The sequence below is a fragment of the Alexandromys fortis genome, unplaced genomic scaffold (genome assembly GCF_014885135.2).
Source record: "Alexandromys fortis isolate MF-2015 unplaced genomic scaffold, M_Fortis_MF-2015_v1.1 scaffold_19, whole genome shotgun sequence".
NCBI classification, from domain to species: domain Eukaryota; kingdom Metazoa; phylum Chordata; class Mammalia; order Rodentia; family Cricetidae; genus Alexandromys; species Alexandromys fortis.
The window spans coordinates 135,274-162,926 of record NW_026067890.1 but is presented as its reverse complement, the minus strand read 5'-3'; the positions used below and the strand labels follow the sequence as shown (position 1 = coordinate 162,926).

At 38.2% G+C, this 27,653-nt stretch overlaps 1 protein-coding gene across 2 annotated transcripts in view; it reads right to left on the bottom strand.

Moving 5' to 3' along the window:
- Positions 1-21,907, bottom strand: part of Col11a1 (collagen type XI alpha 1 chain) — a 163,766-nt gene extending 141,859 nt beyond the window's left edge. The window contains exons 1-2 of one of the 2 annotated variants that reach the window (XM_050155901.1): positions 21,820-21,907; positions 21,438-21,627 (exon numbers count right to left, since the gene is read on the bottom strand). In XM_050155901.1, the coding sequence (XP_050011858.1) occupies positions 21,438-21,540 (103 nt within the window). In that variant the 5' untranslated portion in view covers positions 21,541-21,627; positions 21,820-21,907. Of the gene's footprint in view, positions 1-21,437 lie in introns of both variants that reach the window. The other variant, XM_050155826.1, reaches the window with a different exon arrangement.
- Positions 21,908-27,653: the final 5,746 nt, after the last annotated feature.

The following is a 27,653-nucleotide window of genomic DNA, read 5'->3' as shown; positions in this document are numbered from 1 at the left end:
AGAGGAATGGGGGGAGGGGGAGAGGAGAGGGAGGGGGGGGGAAAAGGAGGACGGGGAGGGAAATGGGAGGTGGGGAGGAGGCGGAAATTTTTTTTCAATAAAAAATTATATTTAAAAAAAAAAACTAAGAATGTAATATTTATACTGAGAGCCATGTCCAAAGATCCTAAGTGGTTTGTCACCAGATTACTTTAAAGGCACAGGCCTTCACAAATTACATGTCTTTTTCCTGCTACGCAGAGGAGAGAACTGAGCCTCAAAGACTTAGTTAAGGGTACTCTCAAGACCTGTGTAAATCTCAAGCCTGTTTTTTCCTCCCCCATTCTTGCTGTAATAGCCCGCAGATGAAAACTACAAAAGAAACGTACTTAAAACAGTCTGAAATCATTGCAGGCCAGTTAATTGACTCCTGATGTTTATATTTACTTTAATTAAACTCAATTTACCTTTCAGGATATAAATTACTCTGAAAGAGAATGTGACTGAAAACCACAGCACATCATCTGCTTATCTTAGTTTATATTCTTGCTCACAGTTGAGCAAAACTTCAGAGCAGACATGAACAGAACGAAGAAGGCTGAAATTCCATGATAACTGGGCATCAATAAACAATGCACCGGATGAGACATGGCTTCCCTTTTTGCACAGTGATGACTACCACAGGATATCGACAAGCACACGAAACTTATGCCTTTCCAATTAGAAATGAATGTGATAAGCGCACCCCCCTGTTACTAGAGTCAACGCGAATGTTCTACAGTTAAAGTCCAACAAATTTCTCTGCAGGGACAGGATGCGATATCACCATTCGGTCCCTGACTCATAGCTTTAAAAAAAAAAAGTTTCAATGTAAATTACTTTTCTAAAAAGGAATGTCTTTTTTAATTTTTTTAAAGATGAAATTCAGCTTTTAAAGAGTCTACTTTTTTTCTTTTATCTCTTTCTTTGAAACTGAACAGAACAGTAAATGAAATCATTTTGAAATTCTGCCTATTTCAAGCACATTCTGTCATATCTAACTCAGTACAGTATCCTCTATTCAGTAAATTTTTCTAGTGTATACCATAGGTTTATTAAAGAGGAACACAGGACACAAGAGCCTAGTCATCACTACAGAAACCAGTTAAAGGGCTTCCATGCTTTTCCCATCTATGTGCACTCCACTGCTTGACTGGCCTTCGTAAATTCCATGGTTCAAGCAACTCTACTGCCTAAATTCCTTCGGTGAACCCCACTGACTTCCAGATGGCATCCGCATTCCACATTCCTTGCACAGGAAATCTTGATGATCTGGTCATACCCAATTTTCCTCCTTGTTCCAACCCTCACCCCCACACCACAGAATATGTCTATGCTGAAGTTTCAGTGACCCGAAAATACCACCACAGTCAGTGCTGTAGAAATACTAGCTGAGACTTTATAAAATAAAATATACCCAAAGCTTCTGTCTACTTTTGAGCTTTAGATAATCCTTAAGGACTATCTGAAACAATTAATAGCACTTTGCCTGAGTAGGAAGCAGGAGCAAACCAAGATGGTAACTGTAAAAGGCATTGTCTCTCTCCTGAATGGCAGTCTGGGGTGCTCATCCTCATTGGGCACCACTCACACTCACTTGCCTATCCTTTGATTTGCACTCCCTAATTAGAAGATGGTAGATGAATACACAGAGTGCATCACATTCCCATACGCTTACACACATGAGTGTGTACACAACATATAAAGACAAATAAAACAGAAATACTATAAAAAATGGGTTTTCTGCATTTCTGCATTCCATTAGCCTCTTGGACACTCCCATTAATTCAGCAGTTTACTCCTAGACTTTTGATTCTGTCTTTCTGTTCCCTGCAGCAACATATGGATCATCTATCTAACATCTCTCAATATTTTAATTGTGTTGGTTCTTGGATATGTCTTCCCCAAGCTTCTCTATATGCTCTATATGCTGTGTGTTACAGTGTTGGAAATTCTGACTGCTTCTGAGTTTCACCTATGTCATTTAGTGTCTAGGTGGTGAGTACACCTGGAAATAAACCACCCTCTCTGTGCACAGTTTCAAAAAATAAAATAGCAATACTAAAAATTCATGCCAGGTGAATTTCTTACCACACCTTGGAGAACTAGCTTCGAACACTTCTAATGACGCAACACTGCCTTCCTACATGGACATTTATATGGTGCCTGATATAAATACTGTTTTACATTTTTAAATCATAGGAGACCTTGTTCGACTTGAGAATTGTATACAACTTAAACTTAGGATCCACCTGTGAAGTCTGGGAAACAGTTACACTCATTCATTTATCTGTTACCCTTAGCACTTTTTATATGCTAAGTAATCTATGGCTCCAAGGAAGTCTATACAGATCACAAAAAATCAAAGTATCTGCAACTTGCAACTTTTTGCTTTGTTTATCTCTCTCTCTCTCTCTCTCTCTCTCTCTCTCTCTCTCTCTCTCTTTCTCTCCTCAACTTGGAATTGGATTTAGGGTCTCACATATTCCAAACACACCACCTAATTTTTCCTCTCCTTCCTTAACCCCCACACCCAAAATAAGTAAAATTTAATAAATAAAAAGAATTTTAGAAAACTATAATTCTAACGACTATGAGATATATTATTGAACCAAGAAAGAAAGTGGCCATATTAGAATTTATTGACCACCAAGATTCTGACAGTTTTCAAAACTCATAAGACTCTTTAACAAGAGTTATCTGACGACTATATAGGTAATGAGTAACTCAATTTCTGCAGCTGAAACTATTCAAGTTCTTACTCCAGCTCAGAAGCTGTGATCTTTCTGGATGCACACATCTGTGCGTTAATGTGCATACCTGTGCTTACAGCTCTGTAAGTGTGTGTGTGTGTGTGTGTGTGTGTGTGTGTGTGTGTGTATTATATAGATTAACATGGAATGACTCTTTATAGCACTCTCTTTACGTCTGCAGACAAGGTCTATCCCTAAACCCTGAGCTCACTGATTCAGAGCTGGACTGAGCTCCTAGGATCCACCTTTCTTTCCACACCATTACCAAGTGCAGAAGTTAAAATGCACCCCAACACACAGCACGTACATGGGTGCTGAAGATCTGAACTAAGGTTCTTCATGTTGTATAGCAAGTACTCTCTTTACCAAGCGATTTCTACCATCCCAGCTATGAAATGACTGTACGCTACTTAAAGCCTTCCCAAATTTCTTTATTTGGATAACATCATTTTTAAGAATGCAGCATGATAATGAATTTTACTTCCAAAGAAAAGAAGCTGAAATGTAAATACTCATCAAAAATCACTTCTATAACATTTTTTTGAAAATTTCAAACTTTCTGAATGTTTAGAGCAACTACATTAACTACAATCCATGTTTCCCTAAGCCACAATTAAGCTGATTCCTGTCATCTGCATTTACTGATTACATTAAGAAATACTTTTTGCAGTACAGTAGAATAATAATTGGATTTTTATCTCTAAATAGTGACCACACATCCTGCAAAAATTTATGCCTTTGTTTGCCTCCCAGAACTTGGAAGTAGAACTCTACTGCAGCAGACTTGAAAGAATTAACCTGGAATTGACCTGAAAGCCTCCTCCAAGAGGGTCTGCTCTCACAGTATTCAAGGGTGGTAGGCAAGCTGCAAACTGCTTGGGGAAAAAAATAATTAGCAACATTACCTAACTGTGAAGCCTATGCCCACAATGATGAGCAGCCCAGCAAAACTTCCATTAGTGAAACAGCGGTATGTATTTTACCTTGGGGGTAACCAATTGGTGAGTAATGAGACTGAATGCCCGCTCCATAAGAGGGGATCCTTATCTTAAAGCTGACTCGCTATCCATGCCTAAGGAGGTCGTAGACCCACAGATGAGTGTAGATTCCACACCTCATCAAAGAAGCTTCTTTTTGCAGGAAATGGAACCCATTATGAATCTACAACGTCCAAACTAAGAAACCTGAGTGAGGTAACCCACACTCAAAAAGGCATATACTACATATTTTATTTTGCATATAAATGTTAGCTTTTAGTTTTTACATAGTTTTTCCATAAAGGGGAAACTAGACTAGGAGGATAAAATGGGGAGTGGTGTGGGAGCAGAGTAATGGAGAGAATATGAGGAGGGACAACAGTAAGGGCCATTTGGAAACCTACTACTGTAAAGGCTTTCTAAGTTGTATATGCATATATGAAAAGAATTTAAATGGAATCACCATAAAATGGAGGATATAAAGTCACAATTAGACGTCTTATGGCACCAAGTAAATTACCTCTTGTTGAATAATTATTCAGAAATGTCTCATAAACCACCCCCGCGAACATCACAGGATATTGCCAAGGCTACTGGATATTCTCCGTAACCTGATGGTATAGCCCTATTACTAAAGAAAACACTTATGTCATAGAACATGGAAAAGGCATGCTGGTGCCTGACTAGAAACTTCACTCCTATTGAGAGGAGTTAATGGTGCTGGAAGGTACTTTGTAAGAATATTACCAGAGAAGGCCAGTAATGATTAATATCACCCAGGCACAAACTCTCTAATTGATATCAGCAACCTGCATGCAGGTTATACTGGTACACTTGTAGCACAAATGTTATGAAAGTAACTAACCACTTTTTGATAAGATGTAAGGTCCCTTTTATGAGATGCAATCCATATCAAACACAGCTAAAGTGGACAAGAACCTTTGACTAGATAGGTCTTGCATCTTGGTGAAAACACATGGAGTGTCACTAAGTGTATCACACGCAAGAGTAGTTGGCTAACATGAAACAGACTGTCTCTGTGTGTGTGTGTGTGTGTGTGTGTGTGTACTATTTATTACGGTATTTTTGGTCTTACTGATATTCTTTACTTATTAAATTATGTTTTGATTCTTGTTTATTTCTTTGTTGCTATTTCTGCTTTCCTAGATTTCTTGAGAAAAAAGAAACAGAGTTAGAGAGGGACTATTAGGTTACATGAGTACAGAGATGAGCAGAATGTAGGAGGAACTAGGGAAAAGGAAAATTATATGATTAAAATACATTGTTTGAAATAACATTAATAAAATTTAAAAGGGGGAACATCCACCACTGACCAAAATGCCAAAAACAGCTTGGGTTCCCAGCCTGAGTGGATGAGTCGAGGACAAAGCCCCCACACCTAGAGCTCAAACAACATTATAGCAGAGGGGGCAGAGAGATTGTCAGAGCTGGCGTACCAGGCTGTCAGACGAGAATTGTGTTTCTGTACAGATAAGGAAGCTTCTCACCCGATATCTCAAAAATACAGTCACCTAAATACAATCTGCAGAACAAAACCAGTTAACATTATACAAGGGGAGACTTATACAAGTCCTTACCCTGAGATGTAGAACTACAGACATTAATGGCTGCTGAGAGAAGAAGAAAACCTTTTCTAGAGATGAGCCCCAGATGTGCTATCCATCCCTAATACATGTGTGTAATAATTTTATATTTTTATATAATATTTGTATGCTTCTTTAAATATTATATATATAAACAAAAAGAGGTCATGAATATTAGCGGCACTTAAAGAGATATAGGAGTTGGAGTGAGACAAGGGAGAGAGGAAATGTACAAATATAGTACTCATGTATAAAATTTTCTAAAGAAAATTAAATTTAAATTATAAAGGCAAAGAAGAACAAAAGTATGCCCTGCTATTTATACAGCACTCATTTTTTGTTTGTTTATTTTGCTTTTTTCTTTAGAGGGGTTAGCTTGCTTTTTTTGGTTTTAGGTTTGGATTAATTGCAATTCATTAGTTAACACATTAATAAGTATGGGACCTACAGTTTCTTTCTTTTTTATTTTTTGTAACTCCCCTCTCACATACTAAGTACAAACTACAGTTTTCCTTTCTGCCTCTCTCCCCAGTCTCTCTCTGCAATTTTCCCTCTCCTCTAGATCCCCCACACCTCCACTAAAAAAAAAAGAGCAATCCTCTCAGCACCACCAACCAGACAAGACCATTGCAATCAGACCAGGCACATACCATCACATCAAGGATGAAAAAGACAACTCGGTGTGAAGAAAAGGGTACCACAAGAAAGCATAAGAGTCATAGACAGCCCCCACTAACACTTTAAGGAATCCTGTAAGACCAGCAAGATACTCAGCCATAACATGTATGCAAAGGACTTAGGTCAGACCTAAATTAGAGCCCTATAGTCTCCCTAATCTCTAGAAGACCCTATGAGTACTGGTCAGTTGATTCTGTGGGTTGTGTTCTCATGATGTCCCTGACCCCTTTGGGAACCTGTACTTTCATATTCATCTTGACCCCCACACACAGCACAAAATAAAGGTAAAATACTGTAGTGACATTTCATTTGTATTTTAAAGTTTTCCTGAAGATTAGAAAAGTAAAACAGCCAACTACTGGCTCTTACCTGAGGAGTCCAAAAATTTTTAACCTGCCTCCAAAAAAAAAAAAAAAAAAACTCAGAATGATACTCAAGTTGAAAGCTGACTCCTCCCATCTTATAATCCTCTCTAGTTATGGATTAAGGGTGTGCACCATACCACCTGGTTTCTATGGCAAGATAGTGTGACTACTGGGATTAAAGATGTCTGTCATTGATGGCTGGTTTGCAAGGCCGGCCACTGTGGCTGTGCCTTTTCTGATTCTCAGGCAAGCTTTATTTATTAAAATACAAATGAAATTCCACTACAAAATACTAATAATAGTAGCATGTCTTCTTTTGATTGCATATAAATTGGCATAAGCATGACTTAAGTGTTATAACACTAACTAGCTGCTCATGCTTGCAATCCCAACACCAAAGAAGCTGAGACAGAAAGCCTCACATTCGATGAGAGTCTAAATTATGTAATGAATTCCGATCACTCGGTTACAGAGTGAGATCTTTTCTCCAAAAGAGGAGAGGGCTGGAGAGATGCTCAGAGGTTAAGAGCACCTGGTGCTCTTGAGGAGAGCTAGGTTTGGCTACCAGTGCCCATATGAATGCTTGCACTATTCTATTACTACAGTTTCTGTTGTTCTCACTTCCAATATCAACTTGAAGAACTTGACAAGACCATTTATTCCTTTTGCTGATCTGTTTGTGTGTTGCGTGTCAGCTAAACGGGGCAGTTTATAAGCAATAGTATGTTGTAATATGCATTTAGAAACCATTACAATTTCTCAGTTTCTATGAATTACTCTTGGGCATGGAAATGGGTTAACAATATCACTTGAGATTCAGGTTCCCACAAACAGTTCTATAATCAAGTTAAATATATCGCCATCAATACCACTATGCTTGTATATTTACTTACACACACAATTAATACACATAAAATAAATGTCAGATCTCAAGGCTAAAGATTTCAATAATCATTTTGGAAAAATATGAGTGCATGATATTCAAACAATAAAGAACACCAAGTCGAGAATGTCAGGCACAAAAATAATTAGGTTAGTTACCTGGAGTTTTCTGAATTTTATAATTAATTTCATTATTTTAAAAATGTAATCCTATTTTGACAAAATTTTAGGAAAATAGAAACCAAATAAACATGACATGAAATTTTTTTAAAATTGTTTTTCATTTATTTCACAACAAATCTTATTATTGAGATGCCAAGAAAATTACATCATGATACATACAGAAGTAAAACTATTATTTAAAAAAAAAAAGCATTTATACATTGGAGTGCTACCCAGCAGTAAAAACAAGGACATCTGCATGCAAATGGATAGAACTAGGAAACACCATCCTGAGTGAGGTAACCCAGACCCAAAAAGATGAGTATGGTATGTGCTCACTCATAAGTGGATTCTAGCTATAAACAAAGGACACTGAGCCTATAGTTCATGGTCTTAGAGAAGCTAAGTAGTAAGGTGAACCCAAAGAAAACCATACATAGATACACCTGGAAAGTCGAAATAGACAAGATTGCCTGACAAAATTGGGAGCATGGGAGTGGGGGGAGAACGGAGGGTGGAAGGAGAAGAAGAGGGGAGAGGGGAAAGAGGAACTTGAAGGAACAGGATAGTCTAGATGGAGGAAAGACAGAGATGAGAGCAAGAAAAGAGATATCTTACTTGAGGGAGCCATTATGGGGCTAGCAAGAAACCAGGCTCTAGAGAAATTCCCAGGGATCCACAAGGATGACCCCAGCTAAGACCCTTCGCAATAGAGAGGGTGCCCAACTGTCCTTGCCCTGTAGTCAGACTGATGAATATCTTAAATATTACCATAGAACCTCCATCCAGCAACTGATGGAAACAGAGGCAGAGACCTTCATCAGAGCATTAAAGTGCATTCGAAGAGAGAGAGGAGTGAGAATATGAGCAAAGAGGACAAGACCATGATAAGGACACCCACTGAAACAGTCTAACCGAGTTCATGGGAGCTTACCAACTCCAGCTAGACAGGGAAGAAACAAGCATGGGTCCAAACTAGTCCCTCTGAATGTGATTGACATTTGCATGACTGGAGCAGACTGGGGGCCACTGGCAGTGGCACCGGGATTTATCCAAACCGCTTGTACTGGCCTCTTTTGGACACATTCTCTTTGAAGAGATACCTTGTTCAGCCTAGATTTAGAAGGGAGGTCTTTGGACCTTCCTCAAAACAATGTGCCTTGCCCTTTCTGTGGAGTGGATGGGGGGTAGGATGGAGGAGAAGGTGGAGGGAATGAGAGGAGAGGAAGGTGTGGGAGCTTGGATTGGTATGTATAATGAAAAAAGATAGTCTGTTTTCTTTTCGAAAAAAATAAAAATAACATTAATAAAAAAGACAAAAGAAAAATAATAGGGAATCACATCAAAATGAAATATATCTATACATTACTTATTTTTATCATTATTTATTATTCTCATTATAGCTTCTAAGGGTGAAGAAAAGTGCATAAAACTCAAACTCTTGCGTTTACTCCTGATCAAGAATGTTTTCTGTGAACAGGAGCATGTGTGTTTTGAATCGTCGACAGTACTTAATCTGCTTTCAAGTTCTTTGACTAGGAATATTTGGAGTTAGCTGACATTACAGCTAAAAATAAAAATATAAAATATTGCAATTTTAATGCAGTACAAACTCTCCAAACACATTCATAGATGCCCATTGTACCCATCAAATCAGAAAAGCTGAACTTTCATTTGAGATTTGGCTGTTTATAGCAACTGTGTGAAAATTCCCAAAGCTTAAGTCTTATCAACAATGGAACTTCGTGGCTATGTGACACCTGGATTCTGTGAACACTTGAAAGCCCAAATAATTTATGACAACATTTATAGGTCAAAATTATCAGCACTACATTTTATATAAAATAAAATAACTTCTGTCTTAAAGCATTAGTACTCCATTTGTTAGATGTGACAGGTTTTAGGCTCACAGTAGGAAAATGAGTAAGTAAAGACAGGTTTCGTGAAAACTTGCAGTAGCATGAATTGTGACATCAAATAGAAAGACTATCCAGTGAGTAAATGACATTAGAGAAAAATCTGAAAGGTCAGAGAAAGTGCCCTGTCCTGGTTGTTTTTGATTAATTGGATTAGAAGCAAAGGGAATGAGTACAAAAACCTAAAGCAAGAAACAACTCGGGATGGCAGAAAACTGAGAAGAAACAAAAACCTCCTGATAAGAGAATAAAAAAAACCTTAAAGGGGGGGAGGGGGTGTCAAAGATATAGGAATGATGTGTAAGTCTTATGAGATCTCCACGGAAGTTGAATTATATTGCAAATGATTTGAAAAACCATTGGAAGGTTAACTGTAGACAAGTGATGGATCCCAAATTTTTATTACTATTGTCCCTCCCCGCCCCCGGAAGTTTAAATTTCACAAAAACTAAGGTGAAATTAAGATTGCTCATTCGACTAATTCTACCAAACTGCTAGGGCTTTGGTTTATAAAATCTTGTGGGCCCCGAAGCCTAGCCATATGGTCTTAATGAACCATTTGCATGCTTGTAAGTGTGAGAAGGTGAAATCAGGTGCTGGAAGATAAACTCCTGGTTCAGATTCTGAACATCTGTGAGGACAAGACGAACAGCAGTAGGTGATGGGCTCATGTGGTCTATGAGAGGAAGGGATCAAACTCAAAGCAGATTCGGAGAGTTTGTTTGTGTTTGAACATCGCAACTAACTACGTTCCCACAACCTGACATTGAGAAAACGGTAAAGGAACAGATTTAGGAAGAGAGTAAATTTAGTTTAGAAAATAAGAACTTTGAACTAGCTTAAAGGCACTGCAAATACATGAATAGACAATCAAGATTACAAACCTGTAATTAAGGAAAGAAATATAGGCCGGAAGAAAACTTTAGGAGTTGGGGTATTAGTCAAAGTCATATTAATTAATAATATGATTATTTTAAACAATATAATTTTGTCTGCAGAAAATAACTGAAACTTAGCAAATGCTTATACTAAATATTTCTTTCTTTAAGTCAAAGTGTTTTAAAGGTACAATGTCTCAGAAGTTCTTTTAAAAATCACATTGCCTATTTCTTCTCTAGAATATGCTATAATTTGAATGATTGCAAGGAAAATCATACAAAATTTAGAAACTTGCGTTGTTGACTTGTCTTACAATGGGGTTTTATAAAGGGGTAGGCACATTTGTTTCAAGTATTCGCTTATAAAATAGGATTATTAATTCATATGTTTACAGGCCCATCGTGAGCACAACTGTACATAAAGTATGATTTCAAGATAGACTATTACAGTTGAGAACCCTGGGTGGCTTTTTAGTAGTCTGGCTACTCTACAGAAAGCAATATGGCACTATATTGTGAATGTCTGAGGACCCATGGCGCCAATCAACTGGGCTCCTCTCCCATGTGCTGATACCCAGTATAAACTGGCCCTGCAAAATTAAAATACAAGGCTTCTTTTTAGACACATGCTGCTGTGCTGCACAGAAAAATGTCTTTGTAAGATTGTGTGCCCTCTACACTCTTCCTCAACCCTGTCTCACATTACATCCCATTTCATCTTCTCTATCTACACTGCCTGTTTCCCATGCTTTCTTTTAAGTTCTTTGTAGTGTCAGTAGCTTTTCTGCCTCGGGCCTTCATGTCACTTCTCAGGATAAATTCACTGGGTTATTCAGTGTTCAATTGTTATCTCTCGGGTGACTTTTTTTGTTTTTTCTGTGTTTCGATGTCCTATTTCGTACATCTATGTGCATGGACTTCATACCATCTACTGTGTCTATGCTACACTTTTACTCCTGTGACTATCGGTTAATTACTGCCTTCCAAAGCAGGCCATTCATTCTTTAAGACCACACTGAGTCATCTTCTCAGTCACTGGCCTGAGCATATTTCAAGCAAGGAAACTGCACTTGCTATACTTGTGATCAAAAGGGTCAGAAAGAGCACAGTCTAGCAAAGTAGACAACAGTGATTTCACATGGGATTGTTAAGAGAATAAATTGTTAAAGTATATTTAGATTTCCACTATCACTCTTGTAGTTACACACATACCCTATGGCAACACATCCTGGCATACTGCCTTCCATTATATCTGTCTGCACATTGTGGTTATACATAGAAATGGAAAATCCTTTAATTCTTGAAACTGTTGAGTAGTAGACTAAGTCCTCAACCATCTCATACCATCCATAATGTTTTGCATGAGTTGAAAGAAATGTATGGTAAATACGTGAAATCCCCATTTGAAAGTGAATAACTGTCATAAAATTGTCAGTAGATGCTGATTTTAAAACTAAAGCATTATTACCTGGCTTACCAAAGACCTCAGTGCTGAAAAAAAGCAACATTCATTGACATTTAATGCATTCTATGCACTAGAAAACAGGATTAGAAGGTGCTTTCTTGTTGTTATCAATTAACCAGATCATTTCAAATTTGCTGAGCCACTGCGCTCTGCCAATGGGATATCACAGAAATGGTTTGCACCTTGCAATAATTACATTCCTTCTGACTTCTACTTTCTTGTTATACAAACTGAATAGATTCTTGTTAGATAATTTGTTTTCTAGCACAAGCAATTTTAGGTTAGGTTGTACATAAAACAATCTGTAGAACATGGTAAGCCACTAATGTTTAAACTTCACTAGAAATATATTCAAAACATGCCTGCGGGTTAGGATTGAGAATGACTGATTCCAAATGGAAATTATTAACCTATTCTTTTTACATTAGTAAACTCCCCTTGCTTTATTTTTTGCTAGTTGCTCTATTCAACCATTCAACAACTATTTTACTGGACAACTATTGTATTCCAGATAGGGACAAATGGCAGTCATTTCTAAAGCAGATTTTGAAATGTGCATCATGTTTGCAGTGCAGCATGAAATTATTCCGCAGTCAGCATTTAAGCTGGGGTTAGGTAGAGTGCACTCTGGTATGTGGTGCACTTTAACCCACCCTACTCTTCACAGCTGAGTGAGGTCTTTCTAAAGGAGACAGGGTCAAGCATCTATAGCAATTTACATACATAAACATACAAACCACATCTGAGTTTTCAGATTATTTTCAGAATTTTGAATTGTAACCAACACCTCTACTTTATTCAACAATCCTTCCTCAAGTACTATTTTTCTGACCCTGTTTCAGGACTTACTGCTTTTACTGTAACTGATACGTAAAACAGATAGCAATACAAGGTTATATATATGGGTTTCTTCCAAAAACTATTTAACTAACGATCTATCAGTCTTTAATGCCTGAATCTTTAGATGTGTCTTTCTTGAATATGACAGTTCACAGTAGAGTAATAAATATAATATATAATATATAAAGTATTTTATAAACCAAAGAAAAATTTGTTTTATTAAAGTGATTGCATAGAGGTAAACCAATGTTTCTAATTGCTAGTTTAAAAAAAGCAATTAATCCCTAATAATATATAAAACAGATAACAGGAATATTTTCAACAAATGTTTTGATAGACTAGTACTTTTTATTGAAGCTCCTTTTCTTAAACTCTAGGAGAAAAATGATTTATGACACCATCAGAGCAAAAACATCACTTAAGGTGTTCAAACCAGCTACAGACACCAAGACAATAGAATTGATTGGTAACTGAAGATGTTCAGAGATACCTTTGGAGAGTGAGTGGGAAATACTTTTAAAAACAAAACACTGGAAAGAAGTTCTGACTTATTTGTTATTATAGAATGAGTATAGGAAAGAAAAAGGAGTCCATGTGGATGATAAAGTACACATGTGTAGCTCATAGAACTGAATTCAATCCTTAGAACACACATAATAAAGCAACACATGATGACATGAGCTTGTAATCCTGCAGGGGAGGTGGGTGGAGACAGTTGGATCCCTGGAGTTCCTGGTCAGCCTAGCCTACTTGGAAAGGGACATTAGGGAGGGAGCTAGGGATTGAGGTGGATGGAGTGTTAGGAATAATAGCTTAAGATGTTCCTCTATGCACATATAGACACAAAAGAAGAAAGGAAAGCTAAACATTGTTGTGCATACCTATAATTGCAGCACTTGTCAAAAAAAAAAAAAAAAAGCCAGACTGGGAGTTGGAAGTCAGTCTGATTTACATAGTGAGCTTCAAGTCAGTTAGGAATACATAGTAAGACCCTTTCTCCAATAGAAGGAGAGGAGAAAGAAGGAAAGGAAGGAAAGAAGGTATTATAAATGGTATCTATTAGATTCACGATCTGATTGTTTATTCAACTAACAAAGACACTTAGCAATTGTTACTTCTTCTAATAAGAACCTATAGCAATAAGCTTTTCCTTCCTTTTTTCCTTCCTTCCTTCCTTCCTTCCTTCCTTCCTTCATTCCTTCCTTTCTCCCTCCCTCCCTTTCTTCCTTCCTTCCTTCCTTCCTTCCTTTCTTTCTTCCTTCCTTCCTTCATCATTGCTGACACCATTACATGAGAAGGTCCTCAAACTTCCATTTTATTTATCTAAATTAACTCAATTTTTATCTTGTTCCGGCCTTCTGGATGGTGGAAGATGACAACTACAAACCAGATTGTTAATACTACACATTCTATCTGTCAACACGGTATGAAAATAGGAATGCAAATAAACTATATCAGATGTTATCCAGCCAGGAACTTCTGGAAAAAAACTGACATATGAGGAACTTCAAAATAAGAATATTGATTTGTTTTTATTAGTCCTCTGTCTTTTGCTACATTTTTCACACTGATTACATTCAAAGGGTCTTGTTATTAATCTTGTACACTAAAGGTAATAAGCCAGTTCACAACCATCAACTCCCAGAAAGTGACTTGGTGCTTATTGCTATAGGTTCTTATTAGAAGAAGTAAAAATTGCTAAGTGTCATTGCTAATTGAATAAACAATCAGATCAGCTTCGAGTTACAACCTCTTCAAGTGTCCCAACACCTTTGTGACTTAGGTCACCCAAGAGTATGAGTAGCAGGCTTTCGTTAAACTTAAATGTAGCTGAGAAGCAACTTGAATTGCAAGAGTATCCTTTAGCAAGAGCCCTGTTTAGTTCCCTTTAGAGACACTCAGGGCATTCACACAGTTGACATTTTGTGTGCTGTAGTAAACTGCAAGATTTGCGTATTAATTTTAGACTTCAGTTCACTGTAATCATAAGATAGTATATCCAGCTAGGACTCTGATACAAGACCACCTGACGCTTGAGTCCACAATTTCCTACATGATGTCAGACAAGATAATTATTTTCTTTTTTAATGTTCCCTCACAGATAAACTGAGTCTTTTATGTCAGTTTGTTCCTAGGGAAATGATAACAATAAAGAAATATTGTACACAAAGTATACACAGCACAGGCTGGTATATAGCAAGCAGTATTCAGTGTTAATCCTAACTATTACATTTGCCAGAAAATATAAGGAGAAATTTTATGGGACTATGATATTTGAGTTACTTGAGAAATAAAATATAACTTGAGATGAGCAAGAAGAAAACAAATGATTTAGAGAAACAGATCCAAAATAGAGAGAATAAAGACAAGAGTCATACCATGACACAAATGTGGGGTCAAAGAAGGTGGGCTGGAAGGATGAGAAACGATTTATCATAGGCTGGACAATATACAGTGGTACTCTATACCACACTAAGTCACTCTGACAGTAACTTTAGTGCTCAATGAAAATAAAGCACCATCAACATTTCAAAGGAATTATGACAGCAACCATTAGGTTGTGTCCACCTGTTAGACTCCAATCTCTGTGAGTCCGAGACCAGCCTGGTCTACAGAGCTAGTTCCAGGACAGGCTCCAAAGCCACAGAGAAACCCTATCTCGAAAAACCAAAAAAAAAAAAAAAAAAAAAAAAAAAAAAAAAAAAAAAATGGCCAATACCCCTTCAATTGCTTGCTCACAGAATGAGAGACCGCCAAGTATGAAAATGTAGTAGAGTCCGTGTTAGTCTTGCCAGAGACTGCAACTGCCACTCTTTCTGACAGTCATCCTTTCAGGAAGTTGTTTGTGAGATCACAGTGAGGAAGCTAAGTCATCCAGTGCGTGCCATCCAGGATTCATTCCCAGAAACCCGGATGTCAGTTTACCAGGGAGACAGAGGAAGGAAGTGTCTACTGATATTCTCTGAGCTCAGGTTCTGTGAATAGGGACCTTCATTTGCTGAACAGTCCTGGGCCTTTCAAGAGCAATTAAATTTGGTTAAAATAAGAAAGAAATGCTTTTTAAGAAGAAAAAAAAAGAGAGAGGTTTGAGAGGACTGCAAAAGTTGATTGTGCCGGAGCACTTTTCCACAGGTTTGTTTTAGTTCTCATTTGTCACGTTGTATTTAAGCTGGTCTCTTACTCTGAAATCCGATAACCTTTCTTTTCTCTGAGTTCTTTCTGCTAAACTAATAGCACTGTCTCTAATTCCACACGCAGCAAGCAAAGAGTTTGCTTTTCCAGATAACAGAAGGGCTGGTGATCAGCCAACGTCTAAAGAACCATTAGCCAAGTCAGTCGTAGGCCAGAGACTGCAACTGATCGATAGATATTACTCTCTAAATCACTTGGAAATTGTCTTTTCATCTTTTCTACAAGCTAGCATTATTCATGTTGTCCTGACACAACTGAAAGTTAGAGAAGAATTTTAACAAGAAACTTCTTACCTGGGCACATCAATCGTTTCAGAGTTCTCAAAGGAGAAGTGAATGTGCTAGACACATTCAAATCGCATAGCCATTGTTTAAAATTAACTTAAAAGTCGTGTTTTTAATTAAATTGCAAGAAAAACTAGAAGAGTCTCATTTAGACAGTATACAGAGAGTAACCCTGAAAGCTGCACTTAAATTGACTGAAGTAAGAGAATTTAAGGAAGGTGGTGACGTTTATAATGCCTCTGTACCCCTGTCTTCTTCAGTAGGGAATAAAATTGCTAGGGTTTGAAAAATAAGGAGAGATGGGAAAGGAGGGAGGCAGGAAGGAGGGAGGGAGGGAGGGAGGAGGGAGAGAGAAGGGAGGGAAGGAGGGATGGAGGGAGGAAGAAGGGACAGAAGAAGGAAGGAAGGAAGGAAGGAAGGAAGGAAGGAAGGAAGGAAGGAAGGAAGGAAGGAAGGAAGGAAGGAAGGAAGGAAGGAAGGAAGGGAGGGAGGGATCCCTCTCACCGCTTCAGCGCCTAGGTCACATTTCGGCAGTATTAAATGAGGGACAGGAAGGAACCCAAGCAGAACTGCCGAGCATCCCTCAGCTTGCATTCCTAGTGACTGCACCAACTGCCCTTAATTATGTCTCCATAGGCGAGTGGTGGAAGAAGGTGCCTTTGAAGCACCTAAAATTAAATCATTCAAAATCATTTACAGGAATGGATAGAGCTCATTATTTATAGTCCCCATATATGTATGCACTGTTGAACATTATTACAAGAACTCATAATAAATCCACAGAAGCAGCCTTAGGTCCCTATCAACATTGATTCCTGAAGAAGAAAAAAAAATGGCTCTTAATTCAATAGACATATTGGCTCCTGAAGATAGCATTTCTAGAAATGAATATTGCAATACAAAATGGAAAGTTTCTTCCCTTACTTCCTAGCACTCACGTATGTGACACTAGGGTCCACAGTAGAACAGACAACAAGGCCACCCATTAAGACCTCCTTAATTAGCTGCACACGTATTCCCAATTTAAAGGCTATTTCTGTAGTTTCAAGTACTTTAGCATTTGGAAATAAAGCTTTAATTTGAATTTGAACTACTATATTCTCTCGTTTTTTTAAGAAAACCATCTCTGTATTTAGAAAAAGCTTGTTAACATGTATGAAGTAAAACACAATGATTCCTACCTATGAATAAAAGCCTTATAATATCATATGATATCATATATATCATATGATAAGAATTGGTATGGAAAGAGCAAAATGGCATTTCCTCATTTGAAATATATTCACATACATAATGCATCTAATATGTGTGTGCATAGATATATACATGTAATTTCCTTGGGTTATTTAGAATTTTAAATTGTGCTTTATATTGCTATGACTTCTATTACCATTGTTGAACACTCTGTTTCCAACCAGCATTAAATGTGCATACTTTTTTAGGAGTTGTTCTTTCTACTCCAATCCAAATGATCTGATATCCACTTCACTGGTTGTATTAGTAATACATGTATGATCAAATGATGAGACATTGCATTACTCCAAAGTTAAAAAATTAAAATTTTAAAATGCTTGCTCTTTGATTTGTTTTTCTTTAAATTATCATATAAGTACTATCTTGCTAATAACTCTAGTGTATCACACAAACTTGCCCATTCCATCAAGTCTAAGATTTATTTTCATATTAATTACATTTAATTATAGAACTTCATCTTACACAGACAATCTTGTACTATATGTAATGTTTTATAAGAATTATTTAAATAACACCATTTTGTGCCTCAGTTTCCTCTTTACTAAAATGAAAAAGTAGATTCTAGCTTTAGAATTCTCAAGAAAGAAATTTATCAGTGCGCTTTTAACTCCTTTAAATAAATGGGCCTGTTAAACTACTCTTAAATTATTAAATCTCTTAAATGATAGACAAAATAAATGCGTAAGAAGTTAACATGAGTTAAAATCTATCACCAAAAAGTATTAGAAAGTAAATTCAACCCACCTAGTACAAAAATCAGTGTTTGTTTTGCTGTATTTTAAGGATAATTTTAAAAAGTTGACCTTTTATTCTTTTATTATTGATTTATTCTAGTCATAAGTTCAAAATTTTAAACAGTAAGCAATGAAGCTGTCTTTGCTTATATATTTTTCATTTGTCTACTTACTAAATTTGTCCCAAAGTGATGCAAATTACACATTATAATAATAAAACAAATAGCATTAGATGAAAGAGTCCTTGCTAACTAAATATGTGCCACTCCAACTAGTCCTTGATATATAACTGATGCAAAAATGTTTCACTCATGAGCCCTTTTATTTTATGAAAAGACACGATATTAATTATCCTACCAAATACTGCACTTATCAGTAAGAGCATAACTAATATTTTAACTTACTCTAATTAAATAACTAGAGAGACAAGCCTGAGCTTCCCACAGGTTGAATTAGCAGGCACTCTGGAAGCCAGTACCGTTTCACCTGCTGATCCCGGGCACTCAAAACAGCTCTTCTACAGTCCTCACTACCCACTGCTGGCAGCCACTAAAATTCCTCTTTGAAAGGACCAGCAGTCTACAGAACACAACTGGCTTAACAGCTAAAGGCAGAAGGCCATTATAATTAATGGTCTTTTTTAAGTTCATCTAGATATTTACAGTTACAGTATCAGTAAAAGACAAATCTTCCTGAGACTATGATTTAAAACATACGATAACATGTGATTTTAACATAGGCATAGCACAGTCACTATAAATTTCAAATAAAACCTGTTTTTATAGTAATTTATGGACTAATTTTTGCACATAGAAAATCCCTGAAGTCCCGAGGTGAAACATCGCAAATATAACAAACATAAAACAAAAGCTAGTATCAAAGGATATCCATTAACTAACAGTCTTATGTGTATGAAATCATAATACAGATGTTGAAGACTTTCCAATTACTCTAGATTTTTTAAAGCAAACTAATACGTGAAATCAATTTCATTAAACCATCCACTTCCAAAAAAAATCCACAAAATCTTTCTCATATATATTGCTTTAATGCTCCAGTTTTATATGAATCCCAGTTCGTTTTAAGTTATCTTCTGATTTAACAACTGAAGCATGCACGCACACCTCTGGAAAATTCGTTCGATCAGGACGATACAGGATGATAATAAATTCCACTCAGTCTTCAAGCTACAATTCTAAATGCTGGCTTTAGAACTCTCCCCCTCTGTGCTGACTGGGAATTTGATGCCAGTGTTTCTATTTTAAGCATTTATTTCCTATCATTTCTTTTTTGAATTTTAATAGGTTTAAAGAATGAACGCTTACAAGATTGGATTAACAAATAAGTAACTTTCCGCTGAGTAACACGAACTTACCAACTTCATAAAAATAAATACTCAAATCTTTCCATGTAACTATCTACTGGCTTACACTATTTTCAAAATATTTCATGAGAAAGAACATCTGATCCTATGCTTCACTCTTTCTCTCATTCTTTAGCTTTATAAAATATGGAAACATTACTTTCTGCAACTGTAGTGGTGTGGTCCTGAAATATTTTCTAAAGATGTTTTTGTGACTTATAGTGAAGAGTGCAAATAGAAAATTATGGCCTAAAAGCACAGAAATATGACTGACTGGAAATCCCAGTATGGAAAAGAAAAAATATCTTCACGGAGATAATGCATTCAGGTAACCAATAATACTGGCAATCACTGCACAATGTCTCAGATTCTTTGCTTTTCCATTACTGGCACTGGTATATTCGTGCCTACACTTGTATATGGCAAGCTGAGATGAAACAGCAATCTATTCTTCCTTAGGCAAGTGACATTTTTCAGTGTCACTAAGTAATAGGCTTTTCTTTGCTGTGGCTGATGCTTGAATTTTGAATACTAAAGGAAACCAGCAGAGGGCAGGACTGCTGACCAACCCAACAGGCGACAAAGTACCAAAGGGAAAATGCAAACTTTTTGAGGTCATCTGCTTTCAAAGACGCTTAGGTTTATCCTCGAAGAAGTTGCAATGAATCAACGTAAATAAATCACTGCTACAAAATTCGAACGGAGTTCCACTGTGACTCTAGGGTCACCAGTGCTCATCACGAGCTGATGAGACTCTGCCTGTTCCTGGGAAGCGTAAAGTCCACAAACATCAGAGCCAAGGTTAGGGTTGGGCCTCCTGAAGCACTAACTCTCTTTAGGGAACTCTCGGGTCTGGTTAAAAAGACCGATGGCCAGGCTCAGGTTTCTTCTAAACCTGCACGTTCAGAGTCCGGTTGGCATTTTTTTCTGTTCCCCACTCCTCTCCTCCCTATTGCCCGGCTTCTCTCTGCACTCCTGACAAAGCTTGCTTTTTACTCTGAACTGCTCTGGCTGCCCAACTCCAAAGGATTTCTCCTGCCAGCCGAGTCTACAGCACCTAAGGGACCGCCACAGCCAGATGCCTTTTAGGGAAAGGGCGGAGGCAAGGGAGGGAGGAGGCGGTGGGAGGAGTGAAGTCGCTCTCCCTCCTCCGGTACTGACAGGGCTACAGTGGCTACACAGGTCTGGCCATTCAATATTTGGTAGTGCCACGTAGGAACTTTTCCTTACCTCCCTCCTCCCATCCCAGGCCCACTCTTCTTCCTCCCAATCCCTCCAGTCTGCCCCCCACCCTATTGGTTTGAAGACTTTCATCGCTCTCCTGGACAGTTGCATGTCCAACCTGCAAGAAGAAGCAGTTTGTAGGAGGGCGAGGATGAGTGAAGGTGAGGGGGGTCATGGAGAAGATGAGGGAGCTAAACATCGGGGAAAGTGCCCCTCACACGCTGTCCTGAACTCCACTTTCTCATCTGTGAAGTGTTCCATTCAGAAGCACTTCAAAATGCCACACACAAAGTGTTCTCAATCTTCAAAATTCATCCCCCTGCTTTCTCTTATATTCCTCAAAGTACAAACAGCCCGTTTCTCACTTCCTCGCAGACAAAGAAGTTTATCACAGTTCACTTTATACCCTTTCTCTATATTTTCTCCTCAATTCACCCTTCAAAAGATATCTCCATTAGAACCTGGAGAAACCCAAAGAGTTCTTCAAAGGGCCGAGTGCTCTGAGGAAAGACTGGTTTTGAAACAAAAGCTTTGTACGACTGCCTTCCCGTTCAAAGTAATATTTTTTTTTCCTTTTTTGCAAAGTAAGTGGAAAGGGACGGAGGGCTTTCTCAGCCTGCGGTGTGCCTGACAGACCTTTTAATCCTGCCACCTACCTCCTCTCCCATTGCTGTCCCGCCTACATCCATCTCGCAGTCTCTCCAGTTCCCACTCCTAACCTGGTAGCAAGTACAATCTGGATTTTATTTAAAAGAAGTGGGGCGAATACAAGGGGGAAGGGCACAAGAAGAACGCCGGGTGGCAATGTCCCACCTCCCCAAACTCTTTTTATTTTTTTTTCTCCTTACCTCCTCTGACCTCTCTGGCTTGGAAGAGGAAAGTCAAGGCGAGGGTTGAGATGGTGAGATCCCAGACCCATCGTTTCGTTTTCCACCTGGACCAGGGCTCCATCTCCTAGCCCCGTGCTCACAACTGTGAACCCACGAAATTGCCACTGCAGACCAACTTCGTCCCTTCCAAGGTGTTGCCCTACGTTTGCTACACAGCCATCCGGAAGGGAGAGGGGGTAAAAAATAAAAAATAAAAATAAAAAATAAATAAAAAGTCAAAGGGCTCTATTTTTTTTTTCAATTTGATGGTTTGCTTCCTTCCTGTCTCTCGCCCCCTCCTCTCCCTCTGTGGTGGCCCCGCAGACTGAGACCCTGAGATCCGTCCTACGACTAGCCCTACCTTCAGACTGAGGGCGAATGAGAGGTTTCAAGAAAGGACCTGAAAGCACTGAGCACCCCTAAAGGCTTCATGCTGTCGGTGGGCCGGACAAGAGGCTCAGGCAGCCCCCTCCTCCGCCCACTCCCCCTCCCCGCTGTGTGCCCGCGAAACTGACAAGCAGACTGAAGGTCACACCCAATCACACGCTTCCCCGCAGCCCCAAGCCCGCCCAGTCTCTCGCCGGAGGATCCAGACTTAGGCAGGCCCAACCCACCGGCCACCCCCTCCCCATCCCATCTTCGCTCTCCTCCTCCCCCTTCTTCCCTTCCCAAATCCCCAAGAAGAAATGGGAGGGAGTTAGGCGGGACCCGTGCTTGGCTACTGCACTTTGGGAATGAAAGGAATTGCTGAGAAGCCACGGAGCACACGGGGCGTTCGAGGAGCTTCTGTATTCAATAAAGATACTCTACTTGCACCGGTCTGAGAGCCCCTTGTCCCTAGGAGGCGGGAGGGAAAGGACGGGAGAAGGCCCACGTTTCACTGGCCGCACGGCTGGAGTCCTGGGCAGGCAGTCGTAACCTTATCCTCTGCAAAAACCTTCCTAGGGCAGGCATGGAATCAGTGGGCTCTACTCCGCCTGATCCCAAAGATATTTTTTAATTATTATTTACAGAGAAACTAAGGAAGGCCTGAAGGGGGGCGTGGATGGACCCTAAGATCTCAATCCTCATCTTGTAGGTAAATTCTAGTTGGCGAACTGGAAAGTGGAAGGCTTCTCAAATGCCCACAGCTGCTAAAGACTCACAGAGGGGCCAGACTCTTCAAGAGCAGAGTGGAACTGTGAGGAAATGGGAGAGGGAGAAAGCATGGCAGCCGAAGCTAAAATATCAGTCATTTGCTTTTCCAGCAGATTTAAGCCCTGAACTTGGATGAAAGAGGCAAAGGAGGGAGTAGAGAAGGAAAGCTACAGGCAGAATTTTCCAACTGGCAGACCCCACAGTTTCTATACTGAGCCTGGTCTTAGGGCCAAAAACAGAGAAAGCCTAAGGGACTTGTTTCTAAGAAAGCTCCTCTCCTCAGGGTAGCTCTCTTAATCCTAAATATTAGATTCCCTGCCCAGTTTTTCCCATATTTGAATTATTCCATCAACTTGACTGATCCTTTATGTTTTTTAATCGTTTCTGAAATATTTCTTTCTAGCAGTGAGCGGCAAGTCCAACTGTGGACTGAAGTAGGAAGATGGTACCAGCATGTATTAGACACTCGATAGAGATGTTTTGAATGGATGCTCGCTCTCTCTCTCTCTCTCTCTCTCTCTCTCTCTCTCTCTCTCTTCCTTTTTTTTCCTATTGATACAGATACTAGAAGCCAGGACCTACTTTATTTATTTAAGTCATATCAATGCTCAAGGGTCTTCAATTAAGTTTATCAACATGCATGTTCATTCCTTTATTTACCACTAATCTTTAAAGTCATGGGGTCTTTTTTAAATGATCCGTTAGAATATGCCTAATTGGATATATAAAATGTTTTCACATGGTTTGAAAGTTGGTAAACTAGATAGAATTGATAAAAATCGGGAGTAGATTATATTAAAGGCAACTAAAAATACTTCATTATCTATGCCTCTGCACCAAAGAACCATTCCCTAATCATGAAGTGTCTTTGAGATCACAGTTTGGAAGAGAGAGGGAGGAGAGAGAGAGAGACAGAGATAGAGACAGAGACAGAGAGAGTCTTATTTATTTTAATGAGGTCAGAAGAATGTTTGGGATGCCATTTATCAGAGAAACAGAGCCAACTAGTTCTTGAAATTATAACAATTGTTAACATATTTTACTAACATGATTTACTAGCCCACTGTTTTTGAGCATGGAATGTCTAGCTACAGATTAAGAACCTTGCATTGGTAAGCAATTCAGTAACTTTCTAGACCTCATCTTCTCAGATGGAAATTTTGTGTGTATTTGTGGTTTCCAAATTTTTAAAACTTGTCTTTTCTACCCAATTCTCTTTGTCGTTTTCTAAGTCTTCACTTAAACATAAAACAATGAAATGAGTACATTTTAGTTTAGGAATTCTTGCCTGTGAGCTGACCAGTTAAAGAGCTCCCAGCAACATGTCTAGTGCTCTAATCTGTTTTCCCCTCACTGTCTGGTGCACTGAGAATTCCATAGCCTGGTGCTGTTCTAGGTGAGAATGATTCAGCCACTGCCTTCTGCTCGCATCTCAGACCTCACAGCTTGTAAAAGGGTTCTTTCAGGCAAAACATCTTTAGTGAATAGAGTTATTGCTGTCTTATGCATCTGTACCCTGTGGTCTGAATTCCTCTGGCCGTTGCCCAGCTAGGCATAACCTAGGTCTGAATTTATGTCTCTTGAAGGAAACATTCTGGAGTCACAATGAGGTATAATTATGTCTAACTTCTCTAGCCTGTAGCTGACTGCCAGATGTTGAGTCTCCCAGAAACCTGTCCATGGACTTTCAGATGAACTCAATGAACGAGGATAAAAGCATCAAAAGGCAGAAACCAAAGAGAGCCATCCATCCAAGTGGGCTTCAGCTTCACGCTGGGGAACTTCCAGTAGAGCTATTTCCTGGGTGACCTTTCAGCCTGCCATTGTTAATTGTTTATACATAGATTCAAAATGTAATAAAATGTGACAGTTTCATTGATGCAAGTTCTTAGGTTGGAAGCATAGTTAGTAATATACTTCCATTTTGTCACATGAAAAACAATGTTGAAGGCATGTTGTCAACTTTGAAGAATAAGTTTTGATGTGAAAGTCTCATAAAACGATGTAAAATCAGATGAAGACTAATCCCTTTCTGTGTAACAATACTTTAAATTAACCATTTCCATATTGCCATACAAGAGGACTAAAACAGCAATTTTTGTTATAGATTGGGAAGGCAGATAAAGATTAGAATGTGCTAGACAATCTTCAGAATCCATGGAAAACCCACAGCCCCTCCTTAATATATCATCATAAATTTTAGCATTCACAGAGTTCCTGTTTCCGAGACAATGTTCCAAGTACTGAGACCTCAATAACCACTCAGACACCACAGATACATTATCCAAGCTTGGTGTCACTAAGGCATACAGAATCATAAGTAAAAGAGCGGTTCAATAATCCTTAAATTGTTATAGGCAGAATCAAGGGAAAGAAGGAACTGTTATAAAAATTATGTCATCTTTTAAAATAGGTCATATACAGTCTTCTTTGCTCATATTCATCTTTTAACCTTTTCCGTTTCCTTCTTGCAGTGCTGGAAATAGAACCAGTCACCTTGCACATGGTACAAAGGGCTGTATCCCCGAACTACATCCACTCAACTTCCAGCTTCAATAGATGAATAGATGCACATATACATATACACATATCCAGACCAAAACAAATTGTGTTTTTACCATATTTTGACATACTAATTTCTAAGAGAAGACTCGAACTGGCCAGAAATATTTAATAAACGTGTATTTAATGGAGTCTTTCTTTTACAAAGTTTCATTGTTTGCCTTTCGTGTTCTTTTCTGAACTTCAGGTCAATTATTTTGAGGAAAGACTGAAAAAGCAGTTTGACATTCACTTTACAGTTTTCCTATTACATGAGTGGAAGAAATTAGTCTTTTTAAAAGTTCAGTTAGTTCCTCTTACCTCACAGATGGGTGATTGTCTTGATCAAAGTGGGAACTGAGAGGGACCAGACATGTTTGCTTCCATAACATAACCAAGTCCACAAGAACTCGCAATGACAACCGAGTATTGTGTTTGTAACTGTACGATGAAATCATTTACAAAACTTCAGAGGAGCTCAAATTCAGGTCAATTTCTAACAGTTTTCAGATAAACAGTTTTCTGCTTTTGGAACACTGAAGAAGCCAATTGAGAGAAAATGCAGGTTCACACTGTCTAAAAGGGCCTAAGGTAAAAATCAAAGATAAGTGAACTCCAAAACCACAAAGAGTATAGTTATGTGCTTTTATGTTTCACTCCTTAATACTTTTTATTACTTAAGCCCCTTTAGTGGGGCTGATGGGATGGATGCTTTTCCAGAGGACCCAAGTTCTGTTCTCAACACCATTCTGAGCTGGTCACAGCCACCTGTAACTCCAGCTTCAGGAAATCTGAATGTTTGTGAATCATATCCAATGAATCTATTACTTTTATGTGCCCTTCTTTTATGTTTCCCAACCAGTGCCACATAGATTTAAGATAGGTAAATATGGTTAAAAATGGAAATCATTCTGATTCTTAAAACATCTGTATTGAATAACTTCAAGTTAATTTGTTTTACAGCTCCTTGGTACTTAAGAGTTCTCCCAATATTGTATTTTCTGCCAGTTCCAGTATGGTCGAATTATTTAATATCCAAATGATAGCCAAACAATAGACACTATTTAAAAATTTTTACGATCTAATCTGCAAAGACTGGGAACCAAATATAAACATAAATTTTGCAAGTAACATTTATTCAGAAAGATTTCTTTTATCAAAGTGGAATGCATTTGTTATTATAAGGACATTATTTTTATTTAAAATACTTAATGATTTCCTTTGTCTTCATAACATGCTCATGAGGTAAGAATGTGGAAACTTAAGTGATTTTATTTTTAAGGATAAGATCTGGGACATCCAAAGTTCAAATTAGGAATAAAGAAACAGATGGAATATATGAAACCTATTTGAATTTGCACAATTCGGTTCTTGTTCTTAATTTTTTCTTTTTAAAAGATGCAATTTTAGAATACATTTTATGTCTTACATATTACATATTAAAGTAAGTGAGAATTTTAGTACTATGAATCTTATAATAAGATAGTGGAGATAATGTCAGAACCATTGACAGATTCAATATTATTCCCGACTCTTCTTGAACACTTACCTTTTGGAACGAGTGCGATAGAACAGGAGGTGATGATGGCTGGTACCATGTCTGACAATCTACATGTGATCCTTAGCACCTTCTTGGCAGGAGAGAATTGGTTTCTATAAATTTTTCGTTGATCTCCCAACATGTACCACAGCAGACACATGCCTAGATATACATTCAGACGAACATCTACACAAATCAATCAATCAATCAATATATCTTGTGTACATTTCTAGTAAATAAGAATCCCACCATGTTTTAAAAAAATCAATGATAAGTAAATTTTATTCTGAGAACATTTCTTCTGTTTTCACTCTTTTAAAGGATTATAAACTGATTTCATATGAGCCTATAGAATAAAAAAAAACACTGACATTAGCTTTTATTTAATATTTTCTAAGAAAAACTGATATGGTACTATTTCATGAAACTAAAGGCATTCTAAAAATTATAAGTAGTATAAACTCAGCTAAGAAACTAAAATTGAAGGTAGATTTGGTAACATATTTAAAAACTATTTTGTCTTGTTGTTGCTGTTGTTTATCTTGTTGTTTTTACATTCCAACCAAAGAGTGCCCTCCTTCCTGTGTTCCCAAATCCTGCTCTCATCTCTCCTCTATATCCTCCAACCACTTCTCCTCCACTGTTTCTCTTCAGAAACAGGCGGACCTTCTATGGATATCAGCTAGTCAATGTATATCAACTTGTAGTGAAACTAGGCCCCTCCTCTTCCATTAAGGCTACATAAGGCAACTCAGTAGGAGGAATGGGTTTCAAAAGCAGACAACAGAGTCAGAGATTGTTTCTGTTCCCACCATATGAAGTCCCACAAGAGAATCGAGCTACACAACTGTAATATACTCAGGAGGGCTTACCTAGGTCAGTCCCATGCAGGCTCCCAGTTGTCGGTTCAAACTCTGTAAGCCCCTATGAGCCCAGGTTAGTTGGTTCTGTAGATTTTTCTTGTGGTTTCCCTTACC